This window comes from Globicephala melas, chromosome 14 (assembly GCF_963455315.2).
Source record: "Globicephala melas chromosome 14, mGloMel1.2, whole genome shotgun sequence".
Lineage (NCBI taxonomy): Eukaryota > Metazoa > Chordata > Mammalia > Artiodactyla > Delphinidae > Globicephala > Globicephala melas.
The window spans coordinates 77,014,257-77,035,626 of record NC_083327.1 but is presented as its reverse complement, the minus strand read 5'-3'; the positions used below and the strand labels follow the sequence as shown (position 1 = coordinate 77,035,626).

Below are 21,370 nucleotides of genomic sequence, written 5' to 3'. Positions count from 1 at the left end.
ATAATTAACTTTAAAATAATTTAATACTTGAGGGGTGTGGACAAGATCAGAACTCAGAAAAGAAAGAACTCAGGTTAAGTCTTCTCTCTAAGTCAAATGACCTCATCTCCCTCTATTTCTTCACAGAAATAAAGATAATAATCTCATCCACATAGGACTGTTGTGAGGAATAAATGAAACTGAATATAACTGTGAATGAATACCTTCCCAGCCCTTACTGTGGAAAGTAAGGGCTCTGAATCAAGGGTCTAGACTTTCAGCCTACATTTCTATGCCACCTTGGGCAAATCACCTCACCTTTATGGGAGTCACTTCCCAATTTTCTAAAGCTAGGAGGTAGATCAGATCAGATTATCTTACAGTTCCTTTTAATATAGCTATAAGAGCAGGTGGCTGGGTTTTCCGTTGGGATTTCAATGGACTCCTCATTTCCAAATCATACCCACAGTTACTTGGCTTTCCATTAGATTTATTTTAAATTTACTATTCTGAGAAATATAAAATTTTATCATTCACTTGTGACCAATGAGCAATTCACAAAAAAACAGGGTTAGAAAAGCTAAATTCTCCCATCTATCAGAGAGATTTTTAATATCTTTCTTTGTTGTTTTCCATCCTAGGCAAGTCATATGACCTCTCCACTGCACTGCTTAAAAAGCAGGCTCTGGACACAGAATTGTGAATTTAAATCCTGACTCTACCACTTTTTATCTGGGCAGCCTAGGGCAAATTGCTGAACCTCTCTAAGACTTAATCTTTTGTAACAATTAAGGAGATGATGGTCCTAAAGCACTCGGCTGTGAAGCCTGATACTTTGGAAAAGCTCAGTGAATGTTAGCTATTATCAGTATTATCATGTTTAATTTTCCTTCCCTTTCATCCTTCGTTTTCCAGTTGCTACAAAGAGAGGCTTGCAGGATGAAGGGGCAATAAGAAAAGTCTGGGGAGCTATGCAAGAGGCGACAAACAATACTCAATTCGTAGGCAGATTAGCAGAAAGAGCAGCCACCACACGCGTCAGGAAACTTAGATTGGATCTGGGTTCTACAGTTTTCTAGCTTTGTGAGTTTCATTACGGTATCTCACCTCTCTTTTTGTTTCCTCCGCTCTAAACGGAGGCTAGTAATATTTACCCTATTTATTTCAGAACACTGTTAGTGAAAGGTTCAAAAACAAGTATTTTATATACACGAAAACACTTCCTACAGCCTAAAGTACTAAACAAAGCGGTTTTTCTAATTGATGACATTTTGAAGGGACAGAAGTTGGGTTCTACTCTGGCTCTCTCACGAACAAGCTGTGCTGACGTTGTTTAACTCCTCTGGGCCGCATTCACCTGCCAGATAATTATAGCAGTAACTGCCATCTTTGACTGCGGCTTTACCACACAGCATGCACTGCTCTACGTTCTGCATCTACACGCCAGGTGACCTCTCTCAGCGCCACAATTTCAAAGCAGATATTATGTTCACTTAACAGATTAAAAGAAAAATAGTAACAATAAGGCCAAGAGAAGTTAGAAACCTGCTACCCGGCACCTGCAGTGCTGAGGTTCTAAAAACACCTAACCATAAGAGACTTATTAGCAATCAACAGTCTTGCCTCTAATCACCCGCGACCCCTCACAGAGAGGCTGTAGGTACGCCCATCCACCTGGAGAACTTCATCCACCAATCCCTGGATCCGACCCTCCCCGTTCCTGCCCAGGCCCCGCCTCGCCCCGCCCCCGCCCCGGGCCGCTCCGGCCACCGCCCAACCACTAGAGGCCCGGCGCCGTAGACGCCTCCCCCGCCCTCACGTGCGGAAACCAGCGTGTACCCAGACCTCACCGCGCTTAACCGGACGGGGAGCATGCGCCATGTGTGCGCCTGGACTTCCTGTTCGCGTCCCATCGCTTCCGGCGGGGTACGTCTGACCAATAAGGCAGGCCCGGAGGCGGGCCATAGTTCTACCCGGCTCTTCGCCCACCTTCACTTAAGGAACCGCGGGGAAGGACCTACGTGAGACCTGTGCGGCGGGGTCGGGGCTCATGGCCGCGTCCAGGACGCTCGGCACTTTCCGTCTCCCGCCGTTACCCACGATTCGAGAAATCATTAAGTTGTTTAGACTGCAAGCCGTGAAGCAGCTATCCCAGAATTTTCTCTTGGACTTGAGGCTGACAGGTGGATGGCATATCAGTGCTCCCCGGATGTCTTCCCCCCGCGTCCCTGGGGCGTGGGTCGGGGGCGGGTCGCGCGGACCCTGCGGGCGGGTGACGGGGGTCGGGCACAGGCGTGTAATGGACTTAAGTCAGGCCCTTCTGCCGCTTTGAACTGAAAGAACTCCGGAGTCCCGCCGCCCAGGGGAGGTGGAATGCGTTGTTTGCTCAGGGGTGTTTGCCGTGGGCTCTTGAAGGCAGGTTGTGCGGACGCCGAGCAAACACTAGGCGTAGAAGGGTTCGCGTTTCCTGAAAGGCGGTTTTGGAATTCGAGTCTCGGTGTGTTAACAATACGAAATACACTGCACGTGTTGACTAGGTTGGCTTTTTATGCAGTTAAATTAGAGCAGGGATTTTATCAGTAACAGTGTCGGAAGAGTGTCAGTTTCATGGGATTCGTTATTTAAACTTTTACTTGTTGAGTCTAATCCTCGAGGATTTTAGATTAAACCAGCCCCTATGTGCTAGAGCTGAAGATGGGATATGGGAGTGAGCAAGGCGAAGCCTGTGCCCAAGGAGCTTACATTTTAGTCAGTTTACATTCCCACTCCTGAAGTAACATTTAAAGTACAATAAAATTCACCTGTTTGAAGCGCACAGTGTGATACATTTTGACAAACGTGTGTATTCGTTTAACCTCTACCACCGTTTCTGAGTGTTGGTCGTTCTAAAAGCTGAGACTTCAATAATACGATGTATATCAAATGTGTCCACTAGTTCACGGTTGGAGTACTTAACGTTTCTGAGGTTTTGATATTTCATTCTGTTTGGCCCCTCTTCAGAAACTGAAAGGATCAGTAGATCACACCCCGAAAGTTCATCCTCTGTTAAATGAAGTACAGTCCACAAAGCATGGATAGGATGTTTTCTTTTGGACATAGAATAGCAGTGTGGACAGGCCAGTAGCAGTATAACTGGGTAAAAATAGCTTAACGTGGTTTCAGTTTTCTCGTCTTAATTCGAGGAGAGCTCTACTATAAGAGCTTTAAAAGGTTACCCACCTCTCAGATTCTTTGCTTCTGGTAGTAAACCAGGACCAACGTTTTCTACTAGTCATTAGCCACATTCTAGGTATAGAGCACCGTTTTCAGGACTGAAAATACAGGTCTTTAAATTTCCAAAAGAATCCTTCATGTACATTTTTTCATGCGAGTCTTTATTCACCTTTAGGAATGAATTCTGGAATCTAGGTACTATTATTCCCTCTTCTATAGGAACCAAAGTGAAGGGAAATTAAGGTACTTGTGTGAGGTGAGAAGGTCAGGTGTGAGCAGAGCAAGATGGAAACCCAAGCGTAGTGAATTGACAGTGCCTCTTTGATAGTCATTTGTATTTGAATGTTTCTGAAAAGTTGAAGGTGGAACGACTGTCCTACCAACTGTGATAGCTCTCCATTAAAAAAAAAATGAGAATATGAAATTCACGATACCTGTGCTTAATGCAGACTCTGTTCCTTCCGAGAGGCGTTGGTCTTTAGTGGAGGAAGGATTGGCTTTAGGATTTACACCTGAGCTGGAGTCCCTTCTCTTGCATTTGCTTTCTAGGTGACCTCACCCGAATAAAATAATAAACAAGGAAGCCAGGAAGTGTAGAGAAGTTAAACTGGGATAGTAGTTCTTAGTTAATGTGCTGTAAGGATTTGCTGTGAGAAAGCATGTAAAGCACCTGTAATAAATAGGTGGTCAGTGGGTGCAAGTTTTCTCCTGGCACCCATTAAAGAGAAAACTATTTTTGGATGGTTGAGAGCCTGTTTTTGCCTCTAAGCCTACAAGGGTTGGTTATCAATAATAGAAGCAAAAATGAGACTGTGCGGTATCAGTGAACAGTGCAATGGAGTGCTGGTATGTTTTCAGTGGCTAAATTTCCACTATCCCAGGAAGCCCAATTGCTTGGATTTTAATATCTCAATCAATAAAACCAGTCTGTTGTTTGTTTTCCCAGAAGTGATGGTTGATGGCAGTGAATCCTCAGTCATCTGCTTTTCCATGATTTCTTAAGGTCTGCTTACTTAGATCGATTAATTAAAAAATGAATTTTCTCATATCAACTTGCACATTTGCAAAGCTTAAAAAACCTCCACTGCTAAATGTCACTTTTTCCTGAAAATAAACGAGAATCCAAGTTTCTGCAAGTCCTCTCAGCTAGGAACTTACTGCCATTGCCATACTGACCACCAGCTAGATGCCTGCTAGTAAAAGTAGAGACTGCCAGCACTTTCTGCTTCTGGAGTTTTAACTTGCAGCACTGGAAATTCTGAGTGTGAAACTCATCTTGCTTATTCAGATATTCAGCGTTCAACAACTGTAGAGAAGTGGTGCGTGCTTTTCCAGGCAGTTCTTCTTAGGAATTGATTGGTTTGGCAGAGGAATGGGTAGAAAAGACCATGTCGGCTAAATTTACATTAAGGAAATTTGTTATGGTAATCTTATTTTTATTAAGGGTTTGGTACAATTTACCAGTTATATGGTAGAATATTGAATGGCCACTATATGTTGGTTTAGGTTGAGCATTAAATAATGGGATAAATATTCTATATGTTATATATAAAAGATTAGTTGATTGAGTAATTGCTGATAAGAATTTGTGTAGATTATTTTTCTTTTTAAATTCCATATGTTGAAATTTGCCAAGCTAATCGACTGAAACTTTCTTTTCTCTAGATAAAATTGTAAGGAAAGCTGGCAGTCTGACAAATGCTTATGTTTATGAAGTGGGCCCTGGGCCTGGGGGAATCACAAGATCCATTCTCAATGCCGGTGTTGCTGAACTTCTGGTGGTTGAAAAGGATGGTCGATTTATTCCTGGATTACAGGTGAGATACTTGGTGTCTTTTTTAGGAGGCAAAAACTCAACATAAATCTTCAAACAACGCTTCTTAAACCCCAGGGTATCCAAGGATTCTGTAGTTTGCTCCTCAAAGTGCGGCTCTCCAGGCTTCGTTCCAGAGATTGATTGCATAGTCTGCAGTGCTATAGGAATCTGCATTTCTAGCCAGCATGCCCAAATGAACTGTTGGCCACAGCTTGAATAAACCTGCTTTATGCATTGATACTAAACAAACTAATTGCCTTGTGTGACCTTTTTTTAATCTACCAATAGCTGTGCATGTCATGGCCCATTCTTTCAAAAATAAGTAAAACTAAGTAATGCCAATACTGACTTCTGAGAACCTCATTTAAATTCAGAAAATCATGTCTACAAGCAAAAGCTGAAGACATATGCCTCATTGAGAGAGACTAATTGTTAAGCTTAGGCATTTGTGTAAGGATTTTTTTTTTTTTTTTTTTTTGCGGTACGCGGGCCTCTCACCGTTGTGGCCTCTCCCATTGCGGAGCACAGGCTCTGGACGCGCAGGCTCAGCGGCCATGACTCATGGGCCCAGCCGCTCCGCGGCACGTGGGATCTTCCCGGACCGGGGCACGAACCCGTGTCCCCTGCATTGGCAGGCGGACTCTCAACCACTGCACCACCAGGGAAGCCCTGTGTAAGGATTTTTTAAGTGAAGAAATTAAGTTGTACCATTGTACATGTAGAGTTACGATGAGGTTTAAATGAAATGATACATGCATCTAAAACAGTAGGTGATGTCATATGGGAAATATTTGAAGGAATTGGGTGTGTTTCAACAGGAGAAGAGAAGCTTTGAATGAGGGGATTGACAGCTGCCTATGAGAGGTTGTGGTGGGGGAGGATCAGCTTGTTTTTGTTTTCTCTAGAAGGGAACTAAAACTGGTAACTGAGGGAGGCAGATGTGAACTTAAAATGAGGAGGGACTTATATTTTTGAAACAGTGGCAAACAGTGAAACAGATTATATCCGGGATCTTGTAAAGGGAATTCTTCATGGGGGGCACTTAATGGACTTAAAAGAGTCTTTGATTCCTCTGCAATTCTGAAACTTTAAAAGAGCCCTTAGCCTTTAGTTCATATGAGTAGCAATTTATTAGGCGAGTCCAGCAGAATAATAAAATTATCTACATTGTTACTTTCATACAAGAGGACATATTGGTTTAAAATTAGGACGTTCTGATACTTTTGTATGTATTGATGGATAAATGTTTAATTTCTGCCGGAACAGTTAGAAAAGATTTGTTTGAAAATCTAGGGCTTTGTGTTCATGCCTCTGAATTTTTTTAAAAACCTAGTGATTTTTTTCTCATTATTTTGCTATTTCTAGTTTTTATGCTTAAACAATTATGTATTTAGTTTCATCTAATTTTGCCAGCCTTTATTGATAGAGTTGGTTTCAGATTTATAACTTTATTTGAGGAAAGAGCAGTGTATCAGTGGGAGGTGGAAGTGATGATATTGTTATTTTTGGTGAGAGCATAAGGTGATAAAAAGCAACTGAATAACACTATGTAATTCCCTGCAGGTTTATTTATCTAACCCTTTTGTGGGCATAGAGAAGACGACTCATCTGACCTTTTTCCCCTTAAAGGGACATCTTAAGCCTAAATCTCACCCTCTCTTATGTGTAATTCTTTCTCGTTAGGCAGGGAGGTGAATCACATTTCTCATCGCCAGCTTAATTTATATATTCTCCTCTCTGATCTCAACTAAAGATCTTTGAAGACAGACTAAAACACGACTGTACTCTTCTCCCCTGCCCACCCCACCACTTACGCAAGTCCCTGCATTCCTAACCTCTGCCTTGTCTTGTTTGTCTCATGAGATTTATTATCGTCTGACACACTATGTGTTCTTCTTTGTTGTCAGTCTCACCCCGTGGAATGTAAGCGCCATGAGGGTAGAGATTTTTGTTTGGTTTGTTCCCTGACATGTAAGAGTGCCAGGCACATAGCAGGTGTTGAGTAGTGTCTCACGTGGGAGATAAATAAATGTCTCTCTGTCTTTGTAGGGCTCTATCTAATTAGCTGATTAAATGTGTTATTTAATGGTGAAAGTGAATAATTGTGTAGCATTGATTATCAAAAGCGTTTTGTGCTTTTTTTCCTAACCATGAAGGTTGATTTCAAGGTAAATTACTGTGCAAGAAATGTGTATTTGACTTCTTTTTTGTTTCTGTAGAAGAGGCAAAATTAATTTTTAGTGTCTTATGTGCAGGAAAGGAATTTACGTTAAAAAGAAATGTTGGGTACTAAAATATCAAATAGACTTCTTTTTCCTGTAAAGAATGTTTCAATATGTAAAACCACTTTCTTTTAGAGGTACTAAATTAATCATAAAACTCAGTGAAGGCAGAAGGAGAGTGATCTATTTTAAGGATTCCATTTTAGTGATATCTAAGCTAATAGAATTACTTTTTAAAGAAATTGTAATAATTTATAAGATGTCTGCTAGCTGAAAGTATGTCATTTGTAGCTTAATTCAATTCTTAAAATATTATCACGAGGCAGCCTAAGGGAAAGAACATAGTGATAACATAGGTTTCACCATCAGCATGTTGTAATGTAAGAAAACATGTCTAATACGTGGAAGCATTATCGTCTGAGTTTGTAGCGAAGAACAGACTGTTAGCATCAAATGGCTTGTGTTCACTTCAGGCCCTACCGTTTACTATTTATGTGACTTTGGGCAGGTAACTATCTCTCTGTGCCTTGGTTTGCTCATAGGATTGCTATGGATTAAATGAATGCCTTATCTTAGTGGGCACTCAATACAATTTTTTTTTTTAAAGAAGATGTTGGGGGTATGAGTTTATTAATTTATTTTTGCTGTGTTGGGTCTTCGTTTCTGTGCGAGGGCTTTCTCTAGTTGTGGCAAGTGGGGGCCACTCTTCATCGCGGTGCGCGGGCCTCTCACTATCGTGGCCTCTCTTGTTGCGGAGCACAGGCTCCAGACGCGCAGGCTCAGTAGTTGTGGCTCACGGGCCTAGTTGCTCCGCGGCATGTGGCATCCTCCCACACCAAGGCTCGAACCCGTGTCCCCTGCATTAGCAGGCAGATTCTCAACCACTGAGCCACCAGGGAAGCCCTCAATACAATTTTTGATATAAGTAATCAATTAAATTATCATCCCCATGCCTTGGGCACTTTTGGTAATTAAGGATTGTTCATGAGACTGCTAATCTGGAAAGAGGTATAAGAGAAAAGTAATGTTATTCCTTTGGAGCACTAGAAAATCCCCAGTGCTGTGGAAACATTGGGACTACTCATCAAACTAGTATTGGACATGTGGAGTTTCTTTCTCTCTTCCTGTGGTTGCATTTTCTTGTGATTGTGCATAAAACTTAGTTTTTATCATGTAAAGTTTATCAATGTTTTTTTTAATTTGGTGCTTTTTACACCTTAGTTTTAAAATAATTGGCCAAAACTAAGAATTTCTCCTACATTTTCTTTTGGATGTTTTATCTGGATGTGGAATCTTAAAAAAACAACAACAACAAAACAAAAGTGAACTCATAGATACAGAGAACAGATTGGTGACTGCCAGAGGCTGGGGGTTGGGCTTGGGTGAACTGGGTGAAGTTAGTCGAAAGGTACAAACTTCCAGTTATAAGTCCTGGGGATGTAATGTAGAGCATGCTGACTACAGTTAATACTGTACTGTGTATGTTAAAGTTGCTAAGAGAATGAATCTTAAAAGTGCTCATCACAAGAAGAAAAGTTTGTGTGTGGTGATAGTTTCACAGTGTACACATATATCTAATCATTATGTTGTGCCCCGGAAACTAACATAATGTTATATGTTAATTGTATCTCAGTTTTTTAAAAGTTGAATGCTAATTGAGTTGAAAGCTTATTTCCTGAATAATGTACAAATTCTTAGAATCATAAGCAACATAAGATCCAGTGGTTTTCAAAGTTCAGTTGACCCTAGAACAACACGGATTTGAACTGCAGTGGTCCACTTATACACAATTTTTTTTCAGTAAATACATGCAGTACTACACGATCCGAGGTTAGTTGAATCTGAGGTTGAACAGGTACAGAGGGCTGATTATGGGACTTGAGTATCTGTGAATTTAGGTATTCTCAGCAGGTCCTAGAACCAATCCCCTGCAGATACCAAGGGATGATTGTAAATGGGAAGGAGAAAAATAAAATCCCTCTCCAATTTTCCAAGTGTTGATTAAGTAGAGACCTTAATTTGGTAGTTAGAGTGCCTCCTCGTTGGTTTGCTCCAGGTGAGCCAAATTATAACCTCTGCCAGAACTTGCTCTCCTCTTGTTCTAAACATTCCACGACAAAACAAAAATAACAGTGAAAGGCAGAAGTCTCGCTTTGATCTTCTTTTTGCGCAATGAGAGGAACATGAACCTTGAAAATCTACAAATCTACAGTTTGGAGTAAAATATTACAATAAATCCCTATGAATCACTAGGTAATATTAGTTCCTTACAATGAGCAGAAAAATTATGAAGGTATCTCTAAAATATTTTCAGTAAGGAAACTTTAGACACTAATCTTAGCGAGATCATTCTAACTCTAAATTCTCAAAATGGAGTCAATATAATTTGCTTCCCCCTTACCCCATACAAGTGCATGAAATTTTAGCACTTAAATTTAATGCATGTTTCAGAGTCACAGTACTTTGAGAAATTAAAAAAAGCCAAAACCCAAACTAAGAATTTCTCCTGTCTTCTAGAAGTTTCATAGTTTTAACTTTTACATGTAGGCCTGTGACACATTTTGAGTTAACTTTTGTATATATTGTGATGTAAGGGTAAAGATTTTTTTTTTTGCACCATTTGTTGAGAATATTATCTTTTCCTCATCGAGTTGCCTTGTTACTGTTGTCAAAAATCAATTAGCTTTATGTGTGTTGGTCCATATCTGGACTTCCAATTCTGTTTTATTGATCTATAGGTCTGTCTTTTTCACCAATACCAATCTGTGTTGATTACCGTAGCTTTATAGAAAGACTTGAGAGCAGGTCATGTAAGTCTTCCAACCTTGTTCTTCTTTTTCAAAATTGTTTTTGCTATTCTAGATCCTTTGCATTTCCAAATAGTTTTAAAATCATATTAGCAATTTCCACTTTGGAAAAAAAAAGCCTCATGTGATTGCGATTGGATTAAAACTGTAGATCACTTTAGGGAGAACTGGCATCTTAATAGTATCGTCTTCTGATGCATGAACGTGACATATTGCCCCATTTATTAGGTTTTCTCTAATTTCTCATGGCCATGTTTTATAGTTCTTAGTAGACAAGGCTTACACACCTTTTGTCAGATTTACCCTTAACTATTTCATATTCTTTGATACTGTTGTACATGGTATTGGTTTTTAATTTTAACTCAAAGTTGTTTGTTGTTACTATGTAGAAATACCATTTTTTTAGATATTGACTTTGTATTCCTACAACCTTGCTATACTCACTTATTAGTAGCTGTTTTCTAGATTTCCTTAGTATTGTCTGCATATATTAATATTTCATCTGCAAATAAAGACAGTTTCACCTCCTCCATTCCAATCTATTTGTCACTGTTTTTCTTCATCTTGCACTAAGACCTACAGTACAGTGTTTAACAGAAGTGGTAGGAGTGAACATCCTTGTCTTTCTCGGGTCTTAGGGGAAAAGCATTCAGACTCTTAACCATTGAGTATGATGTTAGTTGTAGGTTTTTCCTGGATCTCCTTTTTCCGGCTGAAGAAGGTCCCTTCTGTTCCTAGTTTGCTGAGAAGTTTTTTGTTTGTTTTAAATAATGAATGGATATTGGATTTGCAAGAATACTTTTTCTGAGTTTTTGAGATAATCGTATGGTTTTCTTTTTTAATTAACATAGCAAATTATATTGATTTTTCTAATGGTAAATAAACCATCTGTAGAATCTGTAATGATGTCACCTCTCTCATTCCTGATGTTGGTAATTAGCATATCTCTCTTTACTGATCAGTCTGGCTACAGAGTAGTCAACTTTATTGATCTTAAACAAAAACAGCTCTGGAATCACTGATTTTTCTCTATTTTCTTATTTCATAGATTTCTGCTCTGAAATTTTTGTTCCTCTTGCTTTGGGTTTAATTTGTTCTTTCTATAGTTTAAGGTGGAAACAAGTCATTGATTTGAAGCCTTTCTTATTTTCTTATAGGTGTTAGTACAATAAATTTCCCTCTCAGTACACCTTTAGGAGAATCCCACAAATTTTGATATGTTGATTTCATTTTCATTGCATTCAGAATACTTTCTAATTTCCTTTTTTTTAAATATTTTTTGAGATATTAAAGAAAGACTTCAGCTCAAATTTCCCTTATAGTTTCTTATTTGACTTGTGGATTATTTAGAAGTGTATCATTTAGTTTGCAAATTTGGGGGCTTTTCAGACCTCTTTCTGTTATTCTAGTTTAATTCCATTGTAATCAGAGAACATACTTTGCATGAGTTGAATCATTTTTTATTAATTCAGACTTGTTCATGGCATGTGGAATATGATCTGTCTTGGTAAACGTTTCTTGAAAAGAATATGCATTCTGCTGTTGTTGGATGCAGCATATATTTCAATTAGGTCAGTTGGCATTACTCAAGTCTTCTATCTCCTTAGTGATTTTCTGTCTACTTGTTCAATCATTTATTGAGAGAAAGGTATTGAAATCTTGTACTCTAATTGCAGATTTGTCTGTCTCTCCTTGCAGCCCTATCAGTTTTTGTTTCACCTAGTTTTAAACACCGTTTTTAGGTGCATAAACATTTAGGATTGTTATATCTTTGTTATGGATTGGCTTCTTTATCATTTTGAAATGAACTTCCTGATCCCTGGTGATATTCTTTCCTCTGAAATCTACATTGTCTGATATTAATATAGCCATTCCGTCTTTCTTTTGATTAGTGTTAGAATGGTATATCTTTTCCACCCTTTTTACCTATTTCTGTTTTTATATTTTAAGTGTGTTTCTCAGAGGCAAGTGTGTAGTGGATCTTGCATTTTTCCCACCACTCTGGCCATCTCTGCCTTATGTATTAGTTTTCTATTGCTGCTGTAACAAATTACCACAAATTCAGTAGCTTAAAATGACAAATTTTTATCTTACAGTTCTGGGTGTCAGAAGTCTAAAAGCAAGGTCAGCAGGGCTGTATTCTGCTGGAGGCTTCAGGGGAGAATGTTTCCTTGCCTTTTTCAGCTTCTAGAGGCCACCTGCCATCATTAGCTCATGTACCTCTCGCTTCTACATCTCTACCATTGCCTCTAATCCTCCTGCCTCTCATCACCTTTGTGATTACATTGGGCCCACTTGGATAATTTAGGCTTATTTCCCCATCTCAAGATTTTTTTTTTTTTTTTTTGTGGTACGCGGGCCTCTCACTGTTGTGGCCTCTCCCGTTGCGGAGCACAGGCTCCCGACCCGCAGGCTCAGCGGCCATGGCTCACGGGCCCAGCCGCTCCGTGGCATGTGGGATCCTCCCAGGCCGTGTCCCCTGCATTGGCAGGCGGACTCTCAACCACTGCGCCACCAGGGAAGCCCTGCTGTCATTCTTATCTTTGCTTCTGGCTTTTTTCTCTGGCTGTTTTTAAGATTTTTTTCTTTATCACTGGTTTTGAGCATTTTCATCATGATATGCCTTGGTGTCATTTTCTTCATGTTTCTTGCGCGTGGGGCAGTGAGAGCTTCTTGGATCTGCAGGTTTTCCTGCACTTCCTGTTGTCCAGTGTCTGAATATTATTGCCTCAACTATTTTGTCCGTTTCTCATTTAAGGCAAAAAAATGTATCTGGTCTCCTATATTTCATCTCGACCAGAGTAAGAAGCTCTAGGAGTCTTCCTAACCGTTAAGTTATGTGTATATTTCATGGAATTTTGGAGATAGTAAGGCATTGATTATTGTTAGTATTACCTCTGGGATTTTATAGTAGGTAAATAGAGTGATTATTTCTTGATAGGCAAAGTAGAGAGTTCATGGCATTGAGAATCAAATAGGCTGATGTTCAAATATCATATATGTCACTCACTAGCTTTGTGACCCTGAGCTTGCCTTTGAACCTTTTGTAGCTTCAGCTTTCTCATCTGCAGCATGGGAATGATAGTTATCTTTTGTGGTTATTACAAGGATAGATAGAAATTTATGTAAAGAGCCAGGCCTATTGCCAGTAGTCAATAAACGGTTGCTATTATAATTATTCTCCTTCCCTGTCGTCTTGTAAAGGGACATATAAAGTAATCTAGTCATCCTGACAAAAGGAGCAGTTTTTAATCAGAGGTAGTAGAATTTTGAAACTCTTTCGTTGCTAGCAAATTTTAAATAAGGAGGACTTTCTGTTATGATAATTACATACTTTACACATGTAAGTTACTTGATATAGCTATAACCATAGTTAATCATAACATAGACAGCACTCAACCAATTAGCAAAAGGTGACTTACAGCCAAAGTGATTTCCTAGTCCACTGTAAGTCGTAAGTACAGAGACCAATGCTAGAAGCAGACCCACTGACAAGAGCAAGAAGTAACAATTATTACTGTGGTAGAAAAGCTATAAAAAGCAAATATAAAACTGAAAAAAAGCACAGCACTAAGGGATCATAACCATTGAGGCCTTTGCTCTCCAGGCAACAGTGACCCAAGTCATCAAGAAAAGGGTGACATTGGGTGCATTGTTTGTGGGTTAGGAAGAGAATTGTGCAATACAGTTTAGAAAGATTTCCACCTGTATGTTTCTGTTTAAGAAATGTTAACACCTAAAGGAGTTACATTGGTTGAATAGAAAATTTATTAAATCAAACATCTAATTCCTTGATGAGTCTGAGTGAGTGAGTTTCTACTGTACATGTTCTGGTCCTGTTTAAAAAGCAAAGCAGGCTGACTTTTTGAAATCATGCTGTAATCTTCACCCTTAGAAAAGTCATTTGTAACATTATCTTAAATTCCTTTTGAATAATAGCATTAGTCTTTTCTCTGTGTTCTATATAATAAAAAAAACTTTTTTTCACCTATTGTGTTTCATACTGTAGATTCATTATCATATAGTTTGCCTAACAGTTTTGTCCAGCCCTTATTTCAACAGTGTTTGGGTTCCTACTTTGTGGCAAGTTAGAAGGAAGGTAATATCACTGGGCTGGGTAATTAATCTTTAGCCCACTGTACAGTGTTGGCTGCCATGAGCCACTCACCATGAGAAGGTGGCATGAGAAGCCCCTCACCATGAGAAGCCCCTCACCATGAGAAAATGGCTATTTGATACAGTTTTTCTCAAGGAATTGGTAATTGGGCATAAGTACCTTATAATTGGGTATAAGTTCTTTCCTCATCAAATTAGATCACCAGCAAACTATCTAGTTAGACCATAGCTGCTTGCCCCCCGCAGAAAGCATTCACTAAGACCTTGACTTGTTAGAGGAGAGAGATTTTTCGGTGACCATGTGAAGAATACTTTTGCATTTTGTTTTCTCACTTTTATTAAAGGCATTCTCTGTTTGTTCCTTGTACCCTTTACAAAACTTAATACCAGAAAAACACATGATCTCTTGGAAACTGGGTATAATTACCTCCAATACTGAGTGAAAATGATATAATTCAGTATGTCAGCTGTGAGATCTAACATCTCCAGGATTGTCACGATGTAAAGCTCTCACGATTTACATGCATGTTTCTCCTGTCATGGTTTGGCTTTCTTTCTTCTTTTACAGCCTTATTTAATGAATATTTTTTACTCAAAGCTTACTCATGCCTCATTTTGGAAGAATATAGGATTGGAAACTAAAATAAAAATGATAGAATAATTTGAGTGTCTGTATAAATACCCATTTGGCTGTAATCAAGTGTGTGCATTCATAGTCAGCTGTGCCTTTGAGCACATCATGAGGCAACACCTCCAATGTTTCGAAGTGTTATTCTTGAAGGGTTGTAATAGTGATCTTTCCCACCCCTTCGTCATTCCCCAAACATCATTATGACGATGAAAACATTTTCCTCTATTAGTGGTTAGTTAGAAGGTCTTTCTGTGTCATTGCTGAATATCATCAGGTGTTGAAATGGCTGCTGTCTGTAATCATACTGTCGTTTCAGTTTGTATAGCATTTTCTTTTTTTTGGCCTCCATAATTGCTTCAGGGCCTTGCCATAAAACTGAACACCAGCATTCATTCCTTCTGCAGTGGGGAGTGGGAAAGGGGAAGATTAAGCTACAGAGTGGTCCTGGAAAAGGTAGACCTTTTAAAGAACAGGACGACTTGCTGTTTCACTGACTGACACTTAAACCTGAAGGGGAATCCAAAAAAAAAAAGCAACTTTAAACTTAGAAAAGGAAGGTGAATGTGTATTATATCAGGTTTCTGGCATGCAGCTGTGTGTGTCAAGGTGGAAAAAATTAACATTTCAAACTTGGTTGAGTTATCAGAGCATGTAAATTAATGCCAAAAAGCAAAATTTACATTGTTTTAATCTTAATTACTGATAACTTCATTACTTTCTGTATATTGACATGTGAAACATAAGCTTTTAGTTCTGCCTCTTCGTTTTTGGTATGCTTATTTGTTTTAATTATGTGAAGCATAATTATAGAAAAAAATTTTAAGTTCTTCATTGATGGTAAATGCTATCATTAAATACACAGTTTTTATACAGTAAGAACCTGTCCCATAGAGAGCTATCTCCTTTTTTATTTTTATGGTATATTGAGGTTATTATATTTTCTAAGATTAATTGTCTGGAACTCATCAGATTAAGTTTTAGCAAATCATGGTAACTTAAAATAATCCATAAGTACCTTAATATCAGAGGTGCGCAATTATTTTTGCTGAACTACCATGGCTAAATGTATCAAAGCAGATGATTCCCAGACTTAAAATGTTTAGCCTCTAATTAGTATATGCATTTCAGCTATGCATTTCTCAACTTCTAATTGATTTATCAGTGAAATAAATCTTTGCAATTTTCTGGACCCTACAAATTTTGGGAGCCCCAAATCTCGCAGGCTAGGAGAGGAGTATTCCAGCTTCACAGAAAACTGAATGCCATTTGAGCATTCACTTATTCATTCACTTATCAAATATAATGAAGCACTACTATGTACTGTTGCAGCTGCAGGGGATATTAAGGTAGATAAGAAACAGGTGCCCTTAAGGGACCTATGTTGTTGCAGGGAAAAGAAACTTAAATATACATAATTGTAATACACAGTGCTCTAAAGAAGCATGTGCAAGGCACATTGTTGCCCCAAAGGTGTAAGTGATCTACAACTGGGTGCCCTGGTCCATGTCTCCTCTCTGGCTTCTGTGGTGGTGCTTTCGTCCTTCCTCAGTTGCCTCAGTTAGTGAAGAGGAGAGTTAGGAAAATTAGTTAGCTTTAATTGAGCTAGAGAAGAAGGTCCAAGGGATGCTCAGGGCAAAAGTTCCTTGAATTGGAGCCAAGGTTCTCTGAGCTCCCTGAGATGAGATTTAATGTGGGTAGAGGGTTACCTCTTCCTTTGTAACCTACTTTAGATGTGTTTGTTTTCATCGATTTTAGTCACTCCTGCATGTTGAGCTTTATAAGCTCAGGGACTGCATCTGTTTTTTTTGTTGCTGTTTGTTTTTTAACTAAGGACTTAAAGAATCAAGTTTTGTGTTGGGTCCAGGGCACTTAACACAATGCAAATTTATAGATGGCTTAGCTGGAAGGCTCTTTTTAGTTAGGTGCCAGCACTTCAGTATTGTAAGGGCATTTCTTAAGATGTGATGTGAAGATGGATGAGATGGAGGGAAAAAAAAAGAGATTAAGGAAAGAGTACGTTTTTCCTTTATTTATTTTTCTTTTTTACTGAGAAAAACTGAAGGAAGAGGAAGGAAAGCAAATAGTGGAAGGTAGAAATAGGCTGGGAGGTAGCTTTTGTTAAAACATGCAGGGTGGGCTTCCCTGGTGGCGCAGTGGTTGAGAGTCCGCCTGCCGATGCAGGGGACACGGGTTCGTGCCCTGGTCCGGGAAGATCCCACATGCCATGGAGCAGCTGGGCCCGTGAGCCATGGCTGCTGAGCCTGCGCGTCCAGAGCCTGTGCTCCACAGCGGGAGAGGCCACAACAGTGAGAGGCCCGCGTACCACAAAAAAAAACAAAACAAAAAAACCCATACAGGGTAATTCATTAGGTTGCAAGTGCCTGGGGATCAGAAGTACTTTAGGGGTACTCTGGTCAAGAAAGTGATTCAGACTCTGCCACGGACAGCTTGGCGACAACACATGACTTTCTGCTTGTTTGACTCTAGTCGTCGATTAAGTTAAAGATCTTGGTAATATGTAGAATCCTTTGTATATATTTAGGCTACAAAGATTTAGTTGAATTAAGTCCATCTCTCCTATGATTTGCTCCTAATTAATTCTCAGTATTTCATTATAATGTCCTTAGTCTCTAATTTATTTTTTATCAATAATTTTTAATTGAAGTATAGTTGGCTTACAATGTTGTGTTAATTTCTGTTGTACGGCAAACTGATTCGGTTATACATACATATACATTCTTTTTTGTATTATTTTCCATTATGGTTTATCATAGGATATTGAATATAGTTCCCTGCTACACAGTAGGACCTTGGTGTTTATCCATCCTACGTATAATAGTTTGAATCTGCTAACCCCAAACTCCCAATCCTTCCATTCCCCACTCCCCCTTCCTCCCTTGGCAACCACCAGTCTGTTCTCTATGTCCGTGATTCTGTTTGTTTCAAGATAGGTTCATTTGTGTCATATTTTAGATTCTACATGTGTTATCATATGTTGTTTGTCTTTTTCTTTCTGACTTCACTTAGTATGATAATCTCTAGTTGCATCAGTGTTGCTGCAAATGGCATTATTTCGTTCTTTTTTGTGGCTGAGTAATATTCCATTGTATATATGTACCACATCTTCTTTATCCATTCATCTGTCAATGGACATTTAGGTTGTTTCCATGTCTTGGCTATTGTGAATAGTGCCACTATGAACATTAGGGTGCATGTATCTTTTTGAATTATAGTTTTGTCTGACTATATGCTCAGGAGTGGGATTGCTGGGTCATATGGTGATTCTATTTTTAGTTTTCTAAGGAACCTCCATACTGTTTTCCACAGTGACTGCACCAACTTACATTCCCACCAACAGTGTGGGAGGGTTCCCTTTTCTCTACACCCTCTCCAGCGTTTGTTATTTGTAGACTTTTTAATGATGGCCATTCTGACCGGTGTGAGGTGGTACCTCATTGCAGTTTTGATTTGCATTTCTCTGATGAGCAGTGTTGAACATCTCTTCATGTGCCTATTGGCCATCTGTATGTGTTCTTTGGAGAAATGTCTGTTTAGGTCTTCTGCCCATTTTTTGATTGGGTTTTTTTGTTGTTGAGTTGTATGAGCTGTTTGTATATTTTGGAAATTAAGCCCTTATGGGTCACATCGTTTGCAAATATTTTCTCCCATTCTGTAGGTTGTATTGTTTATGGTTTCCTCTGCTGTGCAAAAGCTTGTAAGTTTGATTAGGTCCCATTCGTTTATTTTTGGTTTTATTTCTGTTGCCTTGGGAGACTGCTTAGTCTGTAATTTAAAAAGACAGGTAAGAGTTGAGTTTTTGCTAAATCTGTACAGAAATACAAGTCATTCTGCGGGTCAGAATTAAGATAATGTATTATTTGTGATGTTATAAGCTATTGTTATACTAGTATCTGCCACTATCCCCAGTCATGCTTATGTGTTGAAAGTCAAACACCACAGTTGCCTGTTGCAGTGGACACAGCATGCTATTAGTTCATTAATGATCATTCTTAGTCTGGCTTTTCAGATTTATTTAACGATGCATAGACTTGAAGAAAAAAATTAGTTCTACTCTTCTCCAAAGTGTATGAGCTCATTTTATTGACCTTTTTGTAAACTAGATGCTTTCTGATGCAGCACCTGGAAAACTGAGAATTGTCCATGGAGATGTCTTGACATTTAAGATAGAAAAGGCTTTTCCAGAAAGTCTCAAAAGACAGTGGGAGGATGGTAAGTGACTTTGGGTTGGTTTTCTTATTTTCTTTTGTAATTATTTAGATCACAAATATTTATGTTATTTATTATACATTATAAATGTTTATTATATATTTATATTAAAAATTAAATGACTAGAATTAAATAGGTAATGCGCATTGCAGTTTTTTTCTGCTTTTCCACTTTGTTCCAAAGTAAGATAAAGTAATTTGATTTTATAATTCTAATTTATTTACCCAATATTTTTCAAATATTTTGGGTTCTGTTCAAATAAACTTTCTATTTTTATGATACCATGTAAGGATGGAATGAACTATAAAGTGTTACTTTTTCCAAGTGGTGAAAAAAGAAGTGTTTTAGTGAACCAAGCTGTACCCACACCTTTCTAACTTTATTTCCATTGTCTTTCACATTCAATGACTAACCAAGGTGCTCTTCATTCACAGACAGTGTTTACTGGGTACCTGCTATGTGCCAGCTCCTTGGAATACATAGATAAATGGGGTGTGTTTCGTGCCCATAAAACCCCTCAGAACACCTGGAGGAGCGATTCTGGCATGCCCCCACGGCTGCCCCCCTTGTCTCTGGCCGCTGCACGCCAGGCTCCCACTGTCCTCTTCTCGGCACCAGCCTTCAGGTTTCTGCCTGCCCAGCCCGTCACAGACACAGTGACAACCGACCTAACTGCCTGCTTCAATCCATCTCAAGTTCCCTGGCATTAATCTGACTGTTACTCTCTTCTAGACTATTTCTCTGCTCCTGTCTTCCTGATACCAGGCGCTCCTATTCCTCCTTTTACATTGTTGGGAGCTTTCTCTAAGTATTCTTTGCTGGTGGTTATTTTTCCAGCCACATCTTACATGTTGTTTCTGAGCTGGGGGGGGAGGGGTGGAACCTGCTGTTCTCATGCAGCAGGTTTGCCTGGATTACTCCTCCCCTGTGGTTTCACTTACCGTGTATATACTGCACACTTAATCTTCACGTCCAGCCTGTATCCCCTGCCTAGGTATCTGACAGCTTCATCTGGGTGCCCCATAGGAACTTTGACCTCATCATGTCCAAAGCAAATGATTTTTTCCCTCAAACCAGTTCTTTTTCATATTTTTCCTAAGCCAAAACCTGAAGACTTTGACTGAATAGTAATTAGGTAGGATTTTTTTTCCATGATAATTCAAAGCGGATTGTGAGAAAACATTGCTTCTGGAGAATAAATGGACTGGAAAATACTCAGCCATATCTTTTTGTATATTTTTGTTTGATGCTGTTAATATCCAGTTTGATTTTACTCTTAGCTGAAATTGTATTCAGAATATATTGATGAAATAATCATTCCAAGTTTTTTTTCTTATGCCAACCAGATCCTCCAAATGTACATATTATTGGAAATCTGCCTTTTAGTGTATCAACTCCACTGATTATCAAATGGCTTGAAAACGTTTCTCATAGAAATGGACCTTTTGCTTACGGCAGAACCCAGATGACTTTGACTTTTCAAAAGGAAGTGGCAGAGGTAAGTTTTAACTTTTTCTGGCTATTTTATCGTGATCAAATTACCAAATAAAACAAAAAGAATGTGATAATTTGGAGTTGAGAAAGGGAAGGGGGCTGCATGTCTTATTATTCAATAGATAGACTTTGATTCAGCTAATAAGCCTGCTAGGCATTCCCATGGCTGGAGTGTTCCAAGTTTCTCTCTCTAGAAGATGAACCCTCAGGGCAGATGAGAGCAGTTTTTGAAGTGCAGAGGTTTAAGGAGGGAATCTGTAGACTATAAGCATTTTTTTAAAAATTTCATTATGACATACAAATACAAAAGAGTATATAATGTATATGCATGGCTTTGTGTATGTATGGCTTAATAAAAAGAACATATGAATCTCTACCACCCAAGTCAAGTTAATAATTAAATTATAAACATCTTTGACACCCTCTTGTATACCTCATTCTGATTACATCTCCTGTCCCCCACCTGCTACCAAGATAATCTATACCATGAGTTTGCGAATTATTATTCCCTGCATAGTTTATCGCATAGATTCTTATCTGTAGAATTAATATACTTTAGTTTTGTCCATTTTTTAACTTTATACAGGTGGGTTCATACAACGTGTATTCTTTGTATTCTTTTTATCCTGATCTGCTCATGTTCATAGCTATAGTTTATTTGTACAGCTATTTACTACCCGCTCTTTGACTATTTATCTGTCATTTATCTGTTCATATTCCTGTTTTGGGACCCTGCATTAGTTTCAATGTTTCATTATCACAAACAACTGTCGTGAACGTTCCTATTTTGATGTCAACTGGTGCACATAGGCAAGATTTATTTAGGGTATAAACCTGAAAGTGGCAATGCTGGATCATTCTGCAG

The 21,370-nt window shown here is 38.9% G+C and overlaps 1 protein-coding gene across 8 annotated transcripts in view; it reads left to right on the top strand.

The window, feature by feature from the left end:
• The first annotated feature begins 1,958 nt into the window (after positions 1–1,958).
• TFB1M (transcription factor B1, mitochondrial) overlaps positions 1,959–21,370 on the top strand; it is a 68,346-nt gene continuing 48,934 nt past the window's right edge. For all 8 annotated transcript variants that reach the window (XR_004038734.3, XR_011376693.1, XR_011376692.1 and 5 more), the window contains exons 1-4: positions 1,959–2,162; positions 4,858–5,009; positions 18,906–19,014; positions 20,358–20,509. Coding sequence is in view for 3 of the 8 variants with exons in the window: in XM_030853108.3 (XP_030708968.1) it covers positions 2,030–2,162; positions 4,858–5,009; positions 18,906–19,014; positions 20,358–20,509 (546 nt within the window). In the remaining 5 variants the exon portion in view is untranslated. The remainder of the gene's footprint in view (positions 2,163–4,857; positions 5,010–18,905; positions 19,015–20,357; positions 20,510–21,370) is intronic.